The 19966-nt window shown below is 46.6% G+C and overlaps 1 protein-coding gene across 18 annotated transcripts in view; it reads left to right on the top strand.

Moving 5' to 3' along the window:
• Window positions 1-19966, top strand: part of NCOR2 (nuclear receptor corepressor 2) — a 359962-nt gene that overhangs the window by 126067 nt on the left and 213929 nt on the right. For all 18 annotated transcript variants that reach the window (XM_081841565.1, XM_081841560.1, XM_081841545.1 and 15 more), the window contains exons 5-6: window positions 9104-9283; window positions 15814-15927. In XM_081841565.1, coding sequence (XP_081697691.1) covers window positions 9104-9283; window positions 15814-15927 — 294 coding nt within the window. The remainder of the gene's footprint in view (window positions 1-9103; window positions 9284-15813; window positions 15928-19966) is intronic.

Raw genomic sequence — 19966 nt, 5'->3', positions numbered from 1 at the left:
GCTCTTAAACTGGCGGCAGCACCTGCTGCTGGAGATGCCTGGAGATGCCAGAGATTGATGGGGGGGGGGGCTTTGCATACCAGGCATGTGTACTACCAATGAGCCTATGCGATATAAACACTTGCAATAATTTGGGTCGGTGCTATTTGGGGGGCTCAAGTCCCTTGTAAGATAGAGAGAAGTAAATATAGCATGGCAGTCCTAATACAAGCCCTTATTTATGTAAAGAGTGCACCACTGTTTTCTTATTTGCTCTTCCTCCTTTCAGTCCCCACCCTAGCGCTGGCTGTGGAGGGGGGGAGAAGCCGAGTTCATAATGTAATTGGGTCCTTGACGGGCCCAGCTGTGGAAGGATGGGGGCACCCTTGGGAGGCCAATCTCGTTTGCGGAACTGATTGAATAAAAGCGACCTCCATTCATGAAGCTGTCAATCCAGGTCTGTTCCCCAGCATTAGCACCCCCCAATGGTGCTGATTAATGGTCTGGCAAATCTCTTTCTCTCCCTCTGCTCCTCCCAGATGGTCACCTGGGAGCTAGCATTCAAAGGGCTGGAGCAAGGAGTTTCAGCTCCCCCCTCCCCCAAAAGCCCCATCTGAAATCTGAGCATTCCCAAAGAGCGACATTTCCATTACAAAAGCTGTTGGCTGAAGTGTGTCTCAAGTGGAAATTCACTTTCCTCCCTTCCCCCTGCCTTCTCTCTAAATGTGAGCTTTAGAAATCTCATTTCCTTTCTCTGATAAGAGTGCTGAAAAGGGCACTGGGGTGTCCCCCCACCCAATTTCTTCTCATAAATGAGATTAAAGGAAATGCACTAGGCTCAGAATAGCTTTTCCCTTGCTTCTCTCTCCCCCCCCCCCAGCTCTCTAGAACAGCTTTCCCTAACCTGGTGCCCTCTGGGTGTTGTTGAACTGCCATCACCCCTCGCCATTAAACCATGGCGACTGGCAAAGTTGGAGTCTCAGACTTGTCTGCATCCTGGGCTGGGGGACTCAGCTGCCCTCCCTTCCTCCAAGGACCCCAGTGGCCTCTGTGGCTTCGCAGGTGGAGGCTGAAGAGCAGCATCAGAGCCCCCCCCCCCTCATGAGGCAAGGGGGGGGGCGACTGCCCTAGGTGGCAGAATCCACAACAGCAGCAGATCTGGCCTCCAGGGAATGCTTGTCCGCTGCCCCTGGTGTGCCTGCTGCCCCTCTAGCACCCCCCCCCCAATACCACCCCCACGGCTGCCTCTGGGAGGTGCTGCTGGCCTCCTCCCACCCTCCCAGTGCAAATCTGTATTAGCCCTTCGTTCAGATGTATAGCTCCACTCATCCCTTCTTCCTTGGAAGGAGTGCGCATGTGCCATTTTGTGGTTCGCCTCAGGTGCCAACATGTTTTGGGCTGCCCCTGAACAGGGAAGACTAAGGGTGAGGGCAAAATAAATGCCCCATTGCTTCTTTTCCTGATACCATTTCCAAATACTGGACTTGAATGTGGTTTTTATTATGAGAACCTTTTGCAAGCTGCCCTGAGAACCTCTCAGGATATAAAGTGGGATATATCTGTTTTATTTTTTTTACTAGAAACTCAGATCAGCTGTGACCATTTCTGGATCAGGAAAGCTTGGCTCAGTAATTCATGCCCTGGTTACTTCAGGACTGGATTACTGCAGCGTGGGGCTCCCCTTGTGCTTGATTCAGAAGCTGCAGTGAGTGCCGAAAATGCTGCAGCACAAGTGCTGACAGGAGGGAGACCCTCTCAGCATAGAACACCTGTGCTCAGAGACCTGCACTGGTTACTGTATTGCTCCTGGGCTAAGTTCAAGGTGTTACTGTTACCATATAAAGCCCTCAACCACTTGGGGTCATATTACCTGTGAGATCGCCTTACCCCATGCCTAGCCTCTCATCTGCTTCAGTCTGCAGAACTGGCACTGCTGCAGGTGCCATACGATACTCGTTGCACATTTGAAAAACTTCAGTCTTTTAGTGTGGCAGCACCCACACTCCGGAACTCCCTGCTTATTGACACCAGGCAGCTGCCTTCATTCCTAAAAACATTTTTTGTTTAGACAAACCTACCTAGATATGTATAATGTTGGCATGTGTTTTAATCTGCTTTTTACTTACCCTTGATTTTAATTATTTTGTTAATATTTTATATAGCTGTTTTTAAGAGTTTTCACTGGTATTCTTGTTCTATTCTTTTTGTAAACTGCTTTGAATGCTTTTTTAAAACAACCAAGTGATGTATAAATGTTATGAAATAAATAGATTAAAATATCTACCAACCTGAGCCGTATACAAAAGGCCGTGTACAAAAATAGACAGCAGGGTGCCTCTGAGTGCATTCTCAGCCTAGGAATTTGCATTCAGAACTGAGGGTGTTGTATTCCGCTCACTTCTACTCAGAGTAGACTCAATAAAATCAATGGGCATAAGTTTTAGTCATGTTCATTATTTCAATGGCCCTACTTTAAGTAAGCTTAGCATTGAAGACAACCCTGAAGTCACACTTCTTTCACACCAATGCCCACTCCTTGTTATCCCAAGTTTTCTTTATTTCAGCAACCTTATTTAATGAGGAAAATGTGTCTTTTTCTGCGGATTGCCATTTGCTCCAATCCAGTGGTGAAATGTGGGTTTTCCTGGGGAAAGTGGTGGGGCAAAACAAAACAAAAAACAATAAAACTTGCTGAGACACAGCTTTAAAACATGGACCTGTGCCTGTGCCACAAAAGGAAGTGTGGATGAGCCCCTAGGAAGATTGTGGGTGGCAGGTGCCCTATTAAAATAGGCATATCTTCTCTCACCTGTGCACAACTTTGGAAAAATAAAGAGCGTATCATGTTCTGTGTTGAATTATTATTATTATTAAAGTGTAGGTTTGGTTGATTAATATATTTCAAACCTGCCTGCCTGACTAATTCTTTAAGGAGACTGCTGCCCTCTTAGTTATACTTATCCAGATTAATTTTGTTTTAAAGCTGGCCATGAGAGCCAATGGAGCCTGTTACTGAACGGATTGCTTCTCAAACAGGCTGTGTCCAGTCTGTCACTATTTTGTGGAAGGATACAAGCACATACAGGAAAAGTAGGCTTGTGCAATTAAAGTGGATTAATTGCTCTGTTGCCGTGGTGAAACCAATCTCATGGTTGCTTTTTTAAAAAGTAAACTTTTTGTGGTTAGAAAGGTGTTGGTGAAGTGCACTGTAAAGTGTGGGCTGAATGATTTATTAGTGGGAAGGCATATAACCACTGTGGAAGCAAATGGAATGAATGTTCATTGCTATATAACCTCCCCACAAACAACTCAGAACAAACACTCAGTAAAGTCAGGACATAGACTAACCTCTGTGTAATCTTTGCATGCAACTCAGGATAAATGCGCAAGAAATAAGTTGTCTGGGGAAGCCCCCATATGAAGTTACTTTCCTAAAATTCCTTAACGAATTTCGCCTTTCTCTTTTGGGAGGTGGCCTCCCCTGCCTCCCCTTTGGATGTTGTTGGACTCCAGATTGCAACAACTCCAGCCAGAATGTCTAGCAGTCATGGATGATAGGTGTTGGAGTCTAGTGACATTATGCAGTTGGGGAAAGCTGCATTAATGCCAGAGGAGGTTGCACTGAGAGTGCCACAACCGTTTGAGGTGTGACTGGTGCTGACTAGGAGAAGTAGTGCATTTGGAATGCCATGCACAAGGATTAACGCATGGCCACCTCTATTCTTCCATTTAGGAAACTGGCTGAAATGGAAATTTCACTCCCAGGTGAAGGAGATATTGTTGTGTGTCTTTTGTTTTCAAGTTGCTTTTGCTGTTGTTTTTGAATATTTCTTTTGGAAAAATGGCATACTCATTTTGTGTGCTGTTTTGAATTTGTTGTAAGACACTGGAATGAAGATCTAATGAAGAAAGAAGCATATTACAATGCAAGGGGTTTGAGTGAACACAAGAAGCAGCCTTATCCTGCATACGACCATTGGCCCATTAGGATCTAGCTCAGCATTATGTACACCAGGTGTCTCTGCCTTGGTGCGCTCCAGATGTTCTTAATTCCAGCTCCTGTGATCCCTGATCATTGCACATGCTGGCTGTGGTTGATGGATGTTGGAATCCAGCAGCATATGGAGAGTGGCAGTTTGGGATAGGCTTCCAGCCCTACCTGGAGATGCTGAGGATTGAACCTGGGACCTCCTGCAAAAGGCCTTCTGGATGGGCTGCTAAGCCTGATGGATGATGCTCCTGCTTTGATTTGGGGTGTGTGTGTGTCTCTCTCTGTGTGTGTGTCTGTGTTAATGGCAGTTGTTTCTTCCTTGGAGCACCCAGTCTCATCCTTTGCATCCAGTTTCATCTTCCTCTCTGCTCCCCTCTTCTTCTCTCCTCCTGTTATGCAGTCGGTTTTGCAGCAGCAGCAGCAGCTCTCTCCCATACACTGTGTAAAGCTCAGACATCAAGTGTGGTTTGGCACTAGCGACTTGTGTGCCATCTCCACATGAGAGTATGTGAGACTTGGCATCCAGCTTCCCCTTCCTCTAGTTTCAGAGAAAGATGCCAACTGCAGAGATTCGAGGAGAGGATGCAGAACCTGAACTGTGTGAATCCCTCCAGCTCTGTATGAATGCTAAAAATAATTGGCCTGATCTTGTCCTTGGGCTGTCCCTGTGGCACATACTTGCGGAGGCGGGTTGGGGGGGCAGTTAAAAGCCTTATTGTGGGACTCAAGGATCTTGGACAGGAAGTGCTTGCTGGTGGTAAGAGCCCACAGGGGAATGGACACACTCGGAAGGTGGTGGATTCTCCTTTCTTGGAGGGTTTTAAGTTGGCCATCTGTCATGGGTGCTTTAGCTGAGATTCCTGCATTGCAGGGGGTTGGACTAGATGACCCTCTGGTCCCTTCCAGCTTTAAGATTCTGTGTTTCTATGATTCTACCTTCCAACTCCAATTCTATTATTCTATGAAACACAAGCTTAGGAAACTCCCAGTGTAGCATTTGCAAAATGGGACAAGAGATCCTGGGAAAGCAGGAATGGCACAGGAGCTCCCTACTGGGGTGAGTGAGGCCATTTTTTAAAGGCTGAGGCCAAAGGGAACTTTATTCTTAATGCAAATACCAGCTGCAGGGGGGCAGTTTTAATCAGGCCCGCAACAGGGGAGGAAAGCGTTAAGTCCAAAGCTTTATTTAGCATTACAACTGGTTTGGCCCTAACCTGTGAACACAGCTCTTGTGGAACTCTACCATTTCATTCTGCTCCCACCCCTAGCTGGTCACAATTTGATTAGATGCCACTTGGGTCGATGCAGTACAGCTGTTCTTACATTATTACGACTTGACCACAAGGCCAACCATCAGCAGTTGGTATTCTGGCTGGCAGTGGTTTAACTTCTGCCTTTCCCAGTGCTTTGTTTTGACAATTTATATGCTGCTTAATGACAATTGCCTTTAAGCGGTGTAGAGAAACTCAGTACAATGAAACTAAAAATGAGTTAAAACTATAAAATCAGAATTCATTTAAGATGCCTGTTAGAACTATAATAGCAAAAAAGATTCAGTGAGTCCTGGAAGTTCAGCAAGTAGGGTGCCTGCCTGACCTCAAGTTTGACAAAATTGGGCCCACAATAGTCAACACACAGCTCCTGGTGGATCTGTTCTGTGCATCCAAGCCATGGGGACCACTAACAGTGGCTGCCCGAAAGATCTCAGTCATCAGGCAGCCCTAAAGGTATCCTGGACCCAAGTTGTTACGGGCATTGTCAATTAACAGAAGAACCTGGCCTGGTAGTGTCTGAGCAACCAATGTAAGCTTTAGAGCACCAGAGTTATGTAATAGCAGTAGATTTTATTGGACCACAACTCACATCACTCTTGTCGTTTGGCTGTGCTTGCTGACAGGTGGCTGTCCTCTGAGACTGATGAGAGACGGAGCCTGGCAGCAAACTGAGAGCCACAGCTTAGCCACCCAGCTTTTCATACTCTCGGGCAGAAGCCTCCTCTTTCCTTGCTGCCCAAAGGTCTCGCAGCTGGAAATGCCAAGGATTGCATTTTCGTGGGGGTGGGGTGGGAAAGCAGTGGCTTCATTCCTCACAACGATGTTTTGGCAGAAATTATTCCCTTTCCCTGCAATTTGATGTTTATTCCAGGTTAACAGTAAGTGTACCTTGGAGTTTTAGGATTACTGGTATAATTACACAATATGTGCAGAGATGGGGAGGGGGTGGAGGGGAGACAGATTTTCATAAAACTGCCCTGAGCTGCGAGCAGCTGTTGCGGAGAACAATTAATGGGAAATAGTGAAAAGGGAGATGCAGTCAGGAGAGTGAGCTTGGTTTTTTGCAGCTTTTTTCTGAAATGACCGATTCTTCCAAGAGGGGGAAGAGCCACAGCTGGAGCAGCCACTGTGCATGCAGAAGGTCAGTGGTAGGTAGGGCTGGGAGAGAGCCCCCTCACTGTAACCCTGGAGAGCTGCTGCCAGTCAGGGTAGACAGTGCTGAGCGAGATGGACCAAAGGTCTTAATCAATACAAGGCAGCTTCCAGCTCACAATGCTTTGTCAGGATGTTGGGGAAGGAAGGGGCACCTACCAATGGTGGGCAGGATCAGAAGCAAAAATGTGAGATCATAGAAACATAGAAGAGCTGAAATGGTCCACAATCATCTAGTCCAACCCTTCAATTCAGGAATCATTCACTCAAGCCGGGGCTTGAACCCACAGCCCTGGGATTAAGAGTCCTGTGCTCTACTGACTGAGCTCTTGGTATCCTCCAAATGTTTTGGACCCAGCCAGCATGGCCAGGGAATTCTACTCTAAAATAATAGTCTTCAGCTTTTTTCAGACCTGGGGCCCATGTATAACCCAGACATGTATTTGGGGAACAGTTTCTTCTTCATATTTTTAGCCATATATTTGTATGGTGGTAGTGCTGCAGTTGTGACCCTCTTTAGACCAGGCTGTGACCTGGTAGGTGGGTTCCAACCTACTGGTTGAAGACCAGTGGTCTAAATCAGATGTGGGGAACCTTTGTATTACCAGATGATGTTGAAATACAACTCCCATCAGCCCCAGTATGCGTGGCTAATAATAATAATAATAATAATAATAATAATAATAATAATAATAATAATTTATTATTTGTACCCCGCCCATCTGGCTGGGTTTCCCCAGCCACTCTGGGAGGCTTCCATAGAAACCAAAAATACACTAAAATATCACACATTAAAAACTTCCCTGAACAGGGCTGCCTTAAGATGTCTTCTGAATGTCAGGTGGTTGTTTATCGCTTTGACATCTGATGGGAGGGCGTTCCACAGGGCAGGCGCCACTACTGAGAAGGCCCTCTGCCTGGTTCCCTGTAGCTTTGCTTCTCGCAATGAGGGAACCGCCAGAAGGCCCTCGGCGCTGGACCTCAGCGTCCGGGCAGAACGATGGGGGTGGAGACGCTCCTTCAGGTAGGGATGATAGTTTAGCAACAATTGGAGGGCTAAAGGTTCCCCACATCTGGTCTGAAACGTGGAGGGCCCTAGGTTGGTGAAGGTTGCCTTAGGAAGTGAAAAGAAGGAAGCCTTGGTGCAGGTGAGCGAACTAGCATGCATCTCTGTGGTCTTGCATCTTCTGGAGACTTAATATTTTGCGTGGCTCCAATGCTTGTCACCATCAACACAATCTGCTTTGAGTGGAGAGTTGTCATCAGTGGTTTTGGCCAGTTTTGATTGTTGGGCAGTAAATCTGTTCATACTTAAGGGAGTTGCCCTTTTGTTTTCAATCTTATCAGCTCTTCTCATGCTTCTAAACTGAGTATAAAATGAAGGTCTTGCCCACTGAAAGAGCTAAATAACAAGTTGACGAGGCTGAATGCAGGAGACGGTGTTTGTGGATGGTTGCAGGCCTGTAGAGGTGATGGAATAACTCACCTGCCATAGTTCAGTGGTAGAGCACCTGCGTTGCGTACTGAGGATCCCCGGTTCAACCCCAGGCATCCGGGTAAGACTGGAAAAAAAAACACTAGAGTTGCTGCCAGGCAGTGTAGATAGTGTGGAGCCAGATGGTCTTACTCTGTATAAGGCAGATTCCTATGTTCCTCTGCTGGTCATCTCAAGACAAGGAAAAGAGTCTGGCATCTGCCCAAATAGAGTAAATCACCAGTAAAAAAAGGGGAGGGAACTAGTGATTTTTATTGGGTAGGTGAAGGTTTATAGTTAACTATATTTTCTCTCATTACAGACCCACATATGTAGGTTAGCAGGGAAAAGGATCAGCTTACCGCTTGCATTTGAAAAGCACAGGGCTGAGCAAAGTTTAAATCTCATACATTTTAATCAAATGCATAGGAATTAGCCATTAGACTGGACTCCCCCTTTATGACCCCGTTTTTCAGGGAAACAGGTTACAGACTGAAAAGGCCTGTGCCTGATGCTGGAACAAGTGGACAGATGTCTGTTTCCATGGTTGGTTGAAGAGAGAGAAGGTGGAAGGAACAAGAAATACTTCTTTGCTTCTTCCTCCCAGGAGAGGAGGGGAAATGACATCACACAGAACCTTCTCTACCAATTACATTTCTATGGTCTGAATCTCCTTATCAGCAATTCAGCTCTGTGGTCTTAACCCCTTCACATGCTAACTGGCAAGAATATGCATTGTTAGATTAGACTGAATGTCTCCCAAAGGGGCCTCGCAGTTGCCAGGAGTGTAGGGAACACCAGTTGGTACTACCAAACAATGGTCGCTTTGTCGTCCCCGCTCCCCTGGTTGGGGAGGCTGCCTGTGATTAAGGTAGCAAACTTGGATGTTGGCCTCTTTGTGAGGGGCAGCTGCTAAAGTGACAGCCATGCGCCTCCTCAGTGGTTTAAGGTTACACACCCAGCCATCTGTCCTCTGTGAAGAAAGAAAGAGAAGGGGGAAGGACTTATGAAAGCAGTTAGTGCCTACTTTGAAACAAACACACGTGAAATGTTGAATGTCTGGGAGGGTTACACTACACCTGCATTCATAACAACCAAAGCACATGCTTGGTGTGTTCAGACATCCAAACCTGGAATTCCTGAGAACTTTCTTTGAGGATTCCTCAGCAAGATCTTTAATGGCAGTACAAGAATGTTTTTTAATCTGCCTTTCTCCCCCTTTCAACTTTGCAGGATCGGGGCCTAACAGGAAAACTGGAGCCGGTTTCACCAGCCAGCCCTGTCCATCCTGACACTGAACTGGATCTGTTGCCATCCAGGCTGTCTAAGGAGGAGCTCATCCAGAACATGGACCGTGTTGACCGTGAAATCACCATGGTTGAGCAGCAGATTTCCAAGTTGAAGAAAAAACAGGTAATTCCTCCCGCAAACAATTGCTGTCACTGAAATAGCTTCCCTGAACCTCATCTTTGCTAATCAGGTTACAGCTGGCATTTCAGCGTGTTTCAGAGTGTAACCAACCACAGAAATGAGCTGGTTTTAAGACATTTGAGCCAAAGTCGGCCACGTGAGTTCACAGCTCTGCCCTGCAAAGGCATGCTACTAGTATAGTACAGTGGGTGGTGTGTAATGTTTTAGGCAGCAGCAACCACAATACCAGCTGCATTTCCCTTCCTAAACTCCATTGCATGTGTCATATTCAGGGCAAACATTTCCCCAACTGTCATGGGTCCCTTGGCTCTGTCAGGATCTGGCATGGTTTGGCAGCCCCAGACACAGGAGGAGGAAGAAGGAGCTGATGGGGGGCTCAGTGAGGGCCTCTCCTTGTGAGGAAGCAGATCTGCTGGCTCTGTCCCTCCTGTGGAGCACACAGCCTCATTATGGAGGGGTAGGCCTGGAAGGAGCCTCTGACAGGAAGCGTCACAGCTGGAGGCATAAGGGACAGTCTTGTCACCAAGAACCCAGTGCCACCTTCTTAGGTGGGATTGGATGTGTGAGAATTCTGTGAGTGAGCCTGCCCTGTTGGGATGTCATCGTAGCTTCTGTTCAGTTGTGAAGCTCTTGCCTTGCTCATGTACCTTGGGATCATGACTTTGGCCCTTGTGCTTGCTGCTGAGCCTGTGCCACCAGTAGCCTGAATAAAGATCTCCACCTTCTTTGCAAGTAAGAGTCACTCTTGCAGTCTTTTGGGACGGGAGCCTGACACTGCACCTTCCGAGGAAGGTTAATTTGATATGGGGATCATTGCCCTCACTCTGAATTAGCCTCGTTTGTCACCAGTGATTTTGACACAATGCCAGTTCTAATTGGGTGGTTTGACAGCGAAGCATCACATTTGGAATATGTTCCTTTATTGACTGGAATTGCACTGTGAGGAACAACAAAAGAACGGCAGCGAAGCAGTTGCCTAGAGGGGTAAATCACTGTGGGCAAGCAGATGCAAATAGAGGGAGGGAGCTTTGGAGATTCTTGCCCCCCAAGTGCTTAGCCGAGAACTTTGATTAGACATGGCCCTAATTTTCAGGAGATTGATTCTCCATATGTGTATGCTGAGAGGGTTAGTTTTTAGATAGCAAAGAACTTGTCATAAGCATAAAGGCAGGCTGTCTTCTCTGTGCATGTGGAAGAATCCTCCCCACCCCCAAGCAAAACAAGTTTAATTAATCCCAGACACCTGCTTTCTGTTGCTGTCTGTCACAGCGCTATTGAAAGGGCTTAGGGGCTGAAGAGAGGAAAAGATTTCAGAAGCAGCTGCACAACCAGGCCCTATAGAGTGACTGCAACATCTGGAACTACCATCTTGGGAGGGTGGGTGGAGGGAAGACAGCAGTGGGAAGGCAAAGAGAGGTATGGCGTTTCCCTTGTTTTATTCTGTTGCCAAGTTTAAAGATCCAAGTAGATAAAACATTTGGATTTGCAAACATTTGAAGGCATTTTCCTCCATTTTCATTGAAAGGAGTCTTCGGGGGGGAGTGCTTCAATATTAATAGTGACCTGTGCAAATGTGTCTGATGGATGCATTTGTATCAGTTCCAGGAGCAGAGCACACCCACCCACCCCATATCACAACCATACTGCTCTTTACAACACCCCACAAACATACTGCATAAGGACGGCACAGTCAAATGCAGTGGGCTGTTTCTGATTAGTCACAACACCAACAGATGCTTCCTGCACAGGGGTGTGTGTTTCCAGGAACATTTTGATTATTGCTGGTTCTTGAGATGCTAAGTGTAGGGAGAAAGGCAGGGAGCAAGCCATGCATGTGAGGTGGAGCTCCTTCTGTAGCAGCATCAGGAACATGTTGTATACATGGGCCTTGCATTTCAGTGCATTTTCTCCCTCCCTCTCATTGGGAGGCTTCCAGGAAATAATGAGTCACATTTTTAGGCCATGCAAGCAAAGCCAACATCCTTGAGACTTCCAAAAATGGAAACAAAAAGTGGAAAATGGAAGACGAAACAAAACTGCCGCAGCTTGCAATGTGGAGAGTCTGTCTGCAGCCCAGACATTTTCAACTTGAATGTTGCAGAAGGTCTTGTCTGTTGACCATTGTCTCCTCACCCCCTTCTGTTAATGGAAAGCCACATCTTAATTAGTTGGTTAGCCCACATCCTACAGCAGCTGTCCTCAGCCTGGCGCCCTTCAGATGTGACTGGACTACAAATCCCATCATCACTGACCATTGGGCTGATGGGCATAGTAGTTCAACAAACATCTGGAAGGCACAGACTGGAGAAGGTGGCTTCTTCTATGACAGATCTTTTCCTAACATTGCCCACACTAGAGCTGTGCATTCCATAAAGCTGTGTCAGGAGTTTGGCTGAAGCCATGTTTTTAATTTGGAAGCTGTTCAAAGTGGTCTTCCAAGTGAGGGCTGCCATGTACTGTATGATAAAGTAGTGATCCATGTGGGTGAGTGAAATAGCAGAGCTTGCAGAACAAACTGTACCACAGTGTAACCTGCTTTATTAAGAATCTAAGAACATAAGAAGAACCTGCTGAATCAGGCCAATGGCCTGTCTAGTCCAGCTTCCTGTCCTCACAATGGACACCCAGATGAGTGTGGGAAACCCTTAGGCAGGAGCTGAGCACAAAGGCACTCTCCCATCTTGAGGTTTCCAGAAGTGTTGCTGCCTCTGACCACAGAGGCAGAGCATAGCCATTGTGGCTAGTAGCCAACTTACCTTCCATGAATTTGACCAGTCCTTTTAAAAGCCATTCAAGTCAATCACTGCCTCCTGTAGGATCAAGTTCCACAGTTTAAAATGTGTGCTGGTTCCTTAAATATTTGGGAACTTAACAGGTGTTATCCTTTAATATAGTGTCTTCAGCAAGTCGCCCGGTTCCTTTAGCCTCCCTCCCCACATGGGCTTTCCCTCTGCACCTTTTACCATATTCATAAGCTCCCATTGGTTCTTCTTGAGTTCTAACCACTCATCTTGAATGTTGGTACCTAAAACCAAATTTGTGAAGGAATTCAGAAGACTTGAAATGGAAGCCTGTTGGCCAAAGGCTGGGGACTAGTCTAAGGGACTGTCTGGTTTCAGACCTTGCAGCCCTTTTCAGATGCAGAAGGCATTAGTGGTTTGCAGCACCAACCCTCAGATTAGCGAGCAGAATGAAGTCTCTTGATTGGCCTGGTCTAGTGAAAAATAAATAAATACAGAGAGCAGGATCTTTCAGCTCTTGCACTACTTTCTGACTTCTGTCCAATCTAGCACCTCAAGATACTGGGACACACAGGGTTTTATCCAACAAAGTCATCCCATCCATGCAAGAATTTCTGCTTGTGCAACAGAACTCCCCCCACTCTCTCCGACCCATCTGCGGATGCCCCATCCAGTCGGTACTGGGCATTCTGTTGCACACGTGGAAGTCCTTGTGTGAATGGAATGACCTCATTGCCCCAAACCCTCAAGGTCCCAGGTTGGTGGGAACAACACGGTACTTCAGTGGTGGGGAACCCTGTGCACCTCCAGATGTGCCTGGTGATTGGCCATGCTGGCTGGGCTGATGCGGATTTGCCCAAAGGCTCTCCAGCACAGCCATGCTCCCAGCAGCCTTTTTTGAGTGTTGAGTGGAGAAGAGCTATAACTTCCCAAGTGCGTGACCAACATCTGTGATATTTTTGTCTGCAACTAAAATGAGAAATTGGTTCAAAGTTCCTCTTGGAAACTGGCTGGCTGGACATTTGCAGCATTGATGGAGAGTCAGGGTCATGCTGTCACCCCCTCCTGAGTAGCCGCAGCAGGGGGTTTCTCTCTTGCAGGGAAGGAGAGATGGCACGCAATTGTTGGCTGGGGAGTGGGAAGAGCAACTGGGAAACTGCCAAGACTCATTCTGATTATAAAGGTCACAAGCTTGGCTTCTCTCCCCCACCCCCAAACGTTTTAGACCTTTATAATAAAATATATTGTATGTCCACATTGACCTGCATTATTTTTATTTTCTGTTGTCTTTTACATTATCTGCAAATCCCAATAGAGGCTGCTCGCTTGGCCAGGCATGATTGTTTTTAGAGGGTGCTGAGGAGACATTTCTGTTGCTGGCTGCCTGCTTCTTGGGGACAGCTAGCGAAGCACATGCTTTTCTGGGATAAAACGTGGCTGCTGATATTTTATTTTGGCTGCAACACAGGAGTCCTCCTGGGTAATAAGGAGCATATATTCTGCAAAAAAGCAGTAACATACCTATGGGGGATCCTTTCAGATTCAGCTCCTGGGCTCAACTGTGGTATAGAAGCCTCTTGTCTCAGGGCCTGATTTGGCCTCCTGACCGTCTCCACCTCTTGGGAATTGGCTAGTTCCTTCCAAGGCTGGATTTGGGTGCCATGGGAAATGATGCATCTGGTGGGAGTTGGGCGCGGTGTGATGATGTTGTTCTCCAGGGTTCCCTATTCCCACCAGCTGCCGCCAATGAGTGAACTAAAGAAACTTGGAGCTCTGCAATGCCACACATCTGGCTTTCCTAGACCAAGGATGGGGAACCTTTGGCCCTCCAGATATTGCTGGACTACAACTCCCATTATTCTCGACCGGTATGGGGCATTATGTGTTAGTACCAACACCTTTAACTTGGCCTTGTAGCAGATTGGCAGCCATTGCAAATTCTGCAAGCAAAGTGTTATATGCTATCAGTAGTCCCCCCCCCCCCCCCCGCAAGTAGCCAAGCCGCCATGTTCTGCAGCTGCTGCTGCTTCTGGACCAACCCCAGGGGTAGCCCTACTGGCTGGGATTGATGGAAGGCCAAAGGTTTCCCACCCCCATCCTAGGCAATAGTAGGGAGGTTGGCAGAGAGATGTGGGACAGCCTCGTCAAGAGCAGCTGCATGTCTTCCATAATGCCTAGTTCATCCAACAATGCCTTTTGTTGGGCATGCTCTACAGTGCTGGAGCTTGGCTCAGTAGACCCTGATGCAGCCAGAGTTTCCAAGATGTCAGAAAGAGGTAAGTAGACAGGCAGACCATTGCTTGTGTCTGATCCCCTTGTCCTTTCTCTCCTTCCAACCCCAAAGGGTAATGCCCAGGTATCATTGCAGCTCGACTGTGCGCAGCCCTTGGAAAGGTCCTTTGGCCTTCAACTCTTTCCCCCTCCTTTTAGCATCCATGCTCAGGCAAAAAAATCCAAGCAGGCTTGGGAGGGCTGTCTCTGTGTGCTTGGTGTAACTATTGTTCCAGCTATTAATAGCACCAGTCTGGCTTCATTCTCACATAACACTGAGCCATAGTTTGTCCAGTCATTGGGGTTTTGTTTTTTAAAAAAACAAACGAACAAGCAAGCAAACAAACAAGGTGTTGTCTCATAGGCAAACAAACAAGCTATGGTTTGTTTCTCCAAATTTGGTTTACCAGCTTCTGTTGCCTCCTATTTCTGTAGCTTGGTGAGCAACTGGGGTGGGGTGGCCAAATGATCCATGGTAAAGTAAGGTTGTTGGGGTTAGGCCTCACATCAGACCTTAGCTCAAAGCAACCCTGGTTCATAAGCCAACAAGAAACTCTGGCTTCATTTCATGATTTGTTGTTGGAAAACAAACCATGGTTAGTCACAGAATCATAGAATTGTAGAGCTGGAAAGGACCAAGAGGATCGTCTAGTGAACCCCCTGCAGTGCAGGAATCTTCTGCCCAATGTGGGGCTCAAACCTACAACCCTGAGATTAAGAGTCTCATGCTCTTACCAACTGAGCTATCCCAGTCAGCTGCGCTGCATTCACACATTCAAGCACATCATAGTTAAACTAAACAAACCATGGTTTAGTGTAATGTGTGAACCAGGCTATTGTACTGAGGAGGACAGCTGGACCAGAATCCCTTCTATCACAATTGGAATGATGTGAGGGCTGAGTGAACTGAACTTTCTGAATAATCTTCGACTGATGAATTGGCTGTTAAATTGGCTGTTATTGTGGGGTGGGGGGAAATGACTTGATCTGTTCTTTCTCAAAAATTAACCTGCCAGTGAATCCTAGCCAGAATTTCAAATTGACACTCTATACATTGGAACAGACAGGTTCACAATAGCTTAGGAAAGGCTATATCTACACTTGACAAAAATCATACGGGCTAGAAACTTGTCTTTTTGTTTTTTAGAAAAAAGCCATAATTAAAGGTGAGAGTTGCTTCAAAACCAACTGTTTTGCATGTGACTCACCCCAACTAGAATTAGTATGTGTCACATTTGTGTAAATCATTATATCTGTGGGTGCTAGGGAATTTAAACCAATTGTGCAAGTAGTGATGAAGAGTTAGACCAGGGTGGGCAACCCCTTGCTCTCCAGATGTGGGGCTCAATTTCCTATCATCGCTGGCCATGGAGGCTGGGTCTGTTGGGAGCTGGAGAGACCACAGCAGGTTCCCCAGCCTTAATGGCAGACTCTGTGAGCACAGCAAGGCCACATGCAAGTGCTCACACTTTTCTCTCTTCCCTTTTCAAAATCCCACAGCAGCAGCTGGAGGAGGAAGCAGCAAAGCCACTGGAGCCAGAGAAGCCCATCTCCCCTCCGCCTATTGAGTCCAAGCATCGCAGCCTGGTCCAAATAATCTATGATGAGAATCGGGTAAGTACTGAGGTGCTTGATGCTTTGGGGGAAATTCTCTGCTCAGGCAACCCAGAGCTGGCCCCTTTAATGGGTCACGGTTATCCAAATTGTGCCCTTCTGTAAGATTTCTCTTTATCTTGCATAATTTGTTCCGTAGCGTTTACTGTTTTGCACAGTTTGTTCCTCACTTGGCTATCTCTGGAGTGGGGCACAGACCTGGATGGCTTATCTGCCCCTCACCACAGGAAACCGCAGTCCTTTATTTCACTGGCTTCTTGAGATGCAGGCACCGCTGCCAACCCATCTAGTGTGTCTGGCACCTCTCTTCTCCCCTCTCCCCCTTGGGCTCTCCAACTTGCTAAAAGCAGGTCTCTCTTAATGCTAGCTTTGCAGGGCATTGCGGAGCAGCAGCAACAGCACTTCCCCTGGAGACTGGCTGCTTTTTCACCCGCCCACAAAGACTGCGGTGTTTTCTCTCTCAGATGCAAGTGAGCCTTTGAGCAACCGCCTGCGAGCTTCCTTTTTTGAGAGCTGACCTCATCGTTTCTCTCTGTCTTTTCCTCGTCAGCGCTCTCTTTCTCGCTGGAGAGGGAGAGTTCATGTAAGGACACCCACTGCAGCGTTTTCCCTTTCACGGCTTGTGCTGCATCAAGAAAAGGCAAAGCCTCTCTCTTGAAAGGATCAATTAAGGCACAGCATCCTGGTTTTCTGGATCCTTTAAAGTCCCCCCCCCCCTTCCCCAAATCCTCTGGTGGAGAGGTAGCCGGGAGAGGGTGACAGTTGGCGGCAGAGAAGCTCCAAGTGTCTCTTTCCAGGCCTTACTGCCTGCTGGCTTTTAAAAAATGCTTTTTTTAAAAAGAAAAAGAAAAGAAAAGAAAGAAAAAGGAAAAACCCAGTGTGATGCAGCAATGTCTGTTGGCTCTTGGGACTGTGTCTGTAAAAATCAATAAGATCAAATTTTAATTCCTTCTCTGTCTCAGCACTTGTATCTCTGAAAGGGCATAGCTGCCTGTCTAATAAACACAACATTATGCTAAAAAATTGAGAGTTGAAGTACTTTCTCCCCCACCCCAAGTAGTGAGTTCCTCCCCACCTCTAAAGAAGAATGGCTGTACTGTAAGTGTTGAATTCATTTTATTGGTAAATCTTATGAACACCCCTCTGCAATTGTATAAGCAAATTCATGGAGGTTCCGTCTGTGGGTGGCTATTAGCTACCAGTGGTTAATGATTATTTATTTCATTTATGAATTGGTTCCTGCGAGGTACCCTGAAGCAATTTACAATATAAAAACACATATAAAGCAGTTACATGTATAAAAACAGTTAAAACAATTGCAGATTGTGTGTGTTGGTGTGTGTAGGTGTAGCTTCTGGGTTTGAAGGTTGTGCCATGGACAAAGTGTGTTTTCAGGAGACATTGGACATAAGAGTAATTGTTTTTAATCATTTATGAATCAATTAAATCCGGTTGTCAGCTGTTTATAAATAATCATACGAGTTTTTAAATCATATGAGTTTTTAAATGCAATAACCCAACCTGATGTCCTAGACACATCTACTGAAGAGTAAGCCCCAGTAGAGTGGGGCCTTACTCCCTTAGGAAGTGGGACTGCAATTGCAACCCAAATTTCTGTGAGTTTACAAGTAAAAAAAATGGCATCGTTCTAAATATTTTAAAACCACCTTACTTTTGTTTTTAGATGATGCATATGTTGGTGGACAGGATGTTTTAATGTAGGGTTTTTTAAATGTTGGTTTTAATGTATGCGTTTTTTGCTTAAAATATTGTAAGTTGCTTTGAGTTGCTGTGGGAAACAAAGCAACTAATTCTTCATCATCATCATCATCATCATCATCATCATCATCACCATCACCAGGGAACTTCCTTAGTTGATCCAAAGGTTTTGAGTTTTTGTTTTTTGGTTTTTGTTCCAGTTCATTAGCCAAATAAACTAGTGGAAATACCCAGATAGAGTAATGCAGGAGTGTAAAATATGTTTCTAATTGCTGGTAAAAAAAAGTCCTTGGGGTAGAATTGGAGAAGGAAAGCAGTTTTGTTTTCCCGTCAGGTTTATGATATTTCATTGCCAGAACATAGAGACCTCACTCTCAGAAACCCACTGAAAGGAAATGTTCTTCTTTTGCACTCTGCAGAGGAAATGTTAGCAGCAGTCTCCAGAGCCATCCCCAGCAACCCATTTCCTCCTTACTGAGTCATCTGCATCTCGCTCTGTTAGAAACACCCACCTCCCATAAGAAGAGAACCCTGCTGGATCTGACCAAAGGGCCATCTGGGAGAGTAGAAGCTGCCTTGTACAGAGTCGGACCATTTGGCCACCTAGCTCAGTGCTCTCTCTGCACTGAACGGCAACAGCACTCTAAGGATTCAGGCAGAGGTTTATCCTAGTCCTATGACCATGGGGCCGTACCAACATTTTGCCAGCCCAATATGTGTGGCAGGTCACATTCTGAACTTGTTTTCTTGGCTGGGCAGAAAGAGGGTGATTTAAAAGTGGGGGACATTGACACCAGTGGCTTGTCATGGCCAGATCACTTCCTGTTGAAGTTTGGGCTTTCAGCACCTTTTCGCCTCTTGCAGAGGAAGGGGACCTATTAGTATGGTCCACCCCGAAGGCTGATGGAGGAGTTTCCAGCTGATATGGGTGGCACTCCTGTCGAAGCCCTAGCCAACTTCCGGAGTGTCCAAATGGCTTGGGCCATTGACACGATCACCTCTTAGCTCCCTTTCCTGCTTTGTGGATCTCTCTTGGCTCCAGAGCTTAGGGTGAGGAAACAAGCTAGGAAACTGCTTGGACACAAGTGGAGGAAGATCCGGCTGAATGCAACCAAACACTGGTGAGGGCTCATCATTGAGCCTTCCTAGTGGCAGTGAAGGCAGCAAAGAAGGCATACTTTGCTACCTCCACTGCATCCGAATTGTGCCATCCGGCAGAGCTTTTCTGAGTAGTGAAGGGCCTTTCATAGTCTGGCCTGAAAGAGGTGGCAGAACCAATGGTCGCTCGCTGTGACTTCCTGCAAAGCATTTGGAGGATAAAATTGCTTGCATCCACCATGATCTTGACTCCACTTTTGTAGCAGATGAATATTGAAAGGTGCCCAAGCACCTTTCAATAGTCCTGTTGTGTTGGGTGAGTTGGCAAGGCTTGAGGATGCAGACAAGGTGCTTGAATCAGTCAGGGCGGCCACTTGTGCTCTGGACCCTTGCCCCCTTAGCTGATAAAAACTAGCAGGGAGGGGACAGCTGACCGGGCCAGGGAGGTGATCAATGCCTCAGCGGTCCCTGACTGCTTGATGGAGGCAGTGGTAAAACCACTCCTCAAGAAACCCTCCCTGGATTTGAAAAATCTTAAGTAACTAACAGCCAGTTGCCATTCTCCCTTCCTGGGCAAGGTTCTTGAGTGGATGGTTGCAGGGAAATTTCTGAACCCAGAAAGTGCTCGGACACAGAGCTTTGAATTGTGTACTGCACCAGGAAAGAGCAGAGGAAAGATGAGTGTGGATCACCCTTACAGTCAGCTTGTGGGATTTTTCTTTTTGCATGGAGGGAGCATTTTCTGTGTTGCTTTCTGTTCTCTCCATTTAGACAAAACTTCCATTTTTTGAAAGGAAGCCTTCGTTCCTCTAAGGTAAAGGTAAAGGGATCCCTGACCATTAGGTCCAGTCCTGACCGACTCTGGGGTTGCAGCGCTCATCTCGCTTTATTGGCCGAGGGAGCCAGCGTACAGCTTCCGGGTCATATAGCAATAGCTTCTTTGACTCTGCTTGTCAACTGTGCAAGGCATCCTCTTAACTCTCAAGGTAACTTTCCTGATTTGTGGTGTGCTCTCCAAGTGAGTTTCCAATAATGTGTTTTTAAACAACTCCCAAGCATTCTGGAGTAATTTGACCCTCTTGCCCATGAGTAGGCAAACTGAGGCCGGGGGCCAGATCTGGCCCAATCACCTTCTGAATCCGACCCACGGACGGTCCAGGAATCAGCCTGTTTTTACAGGAGTAGAAAGTGTCCTTTTATTTAAAATGCATCTCTGGGTTAT

Source organism: Podarcis erhardii (genome assembly GCF_964252035.2).
Source record: "Podarcis erhardii genome assembly, chromosome: 15".
Classification (NCBI taxonomy): domain Eukaryota; kingdom Metazoa; phylum Chordata; class Lepidosauria; order Squamata; family Lacertidae; genus Podarcis; species Podarcis erhardii.
The sequence above is the reverse complement of the archived record's forward strand: the minus strand, read 5'-3'. Positions and strand labels throughout refer to the sequence as shown.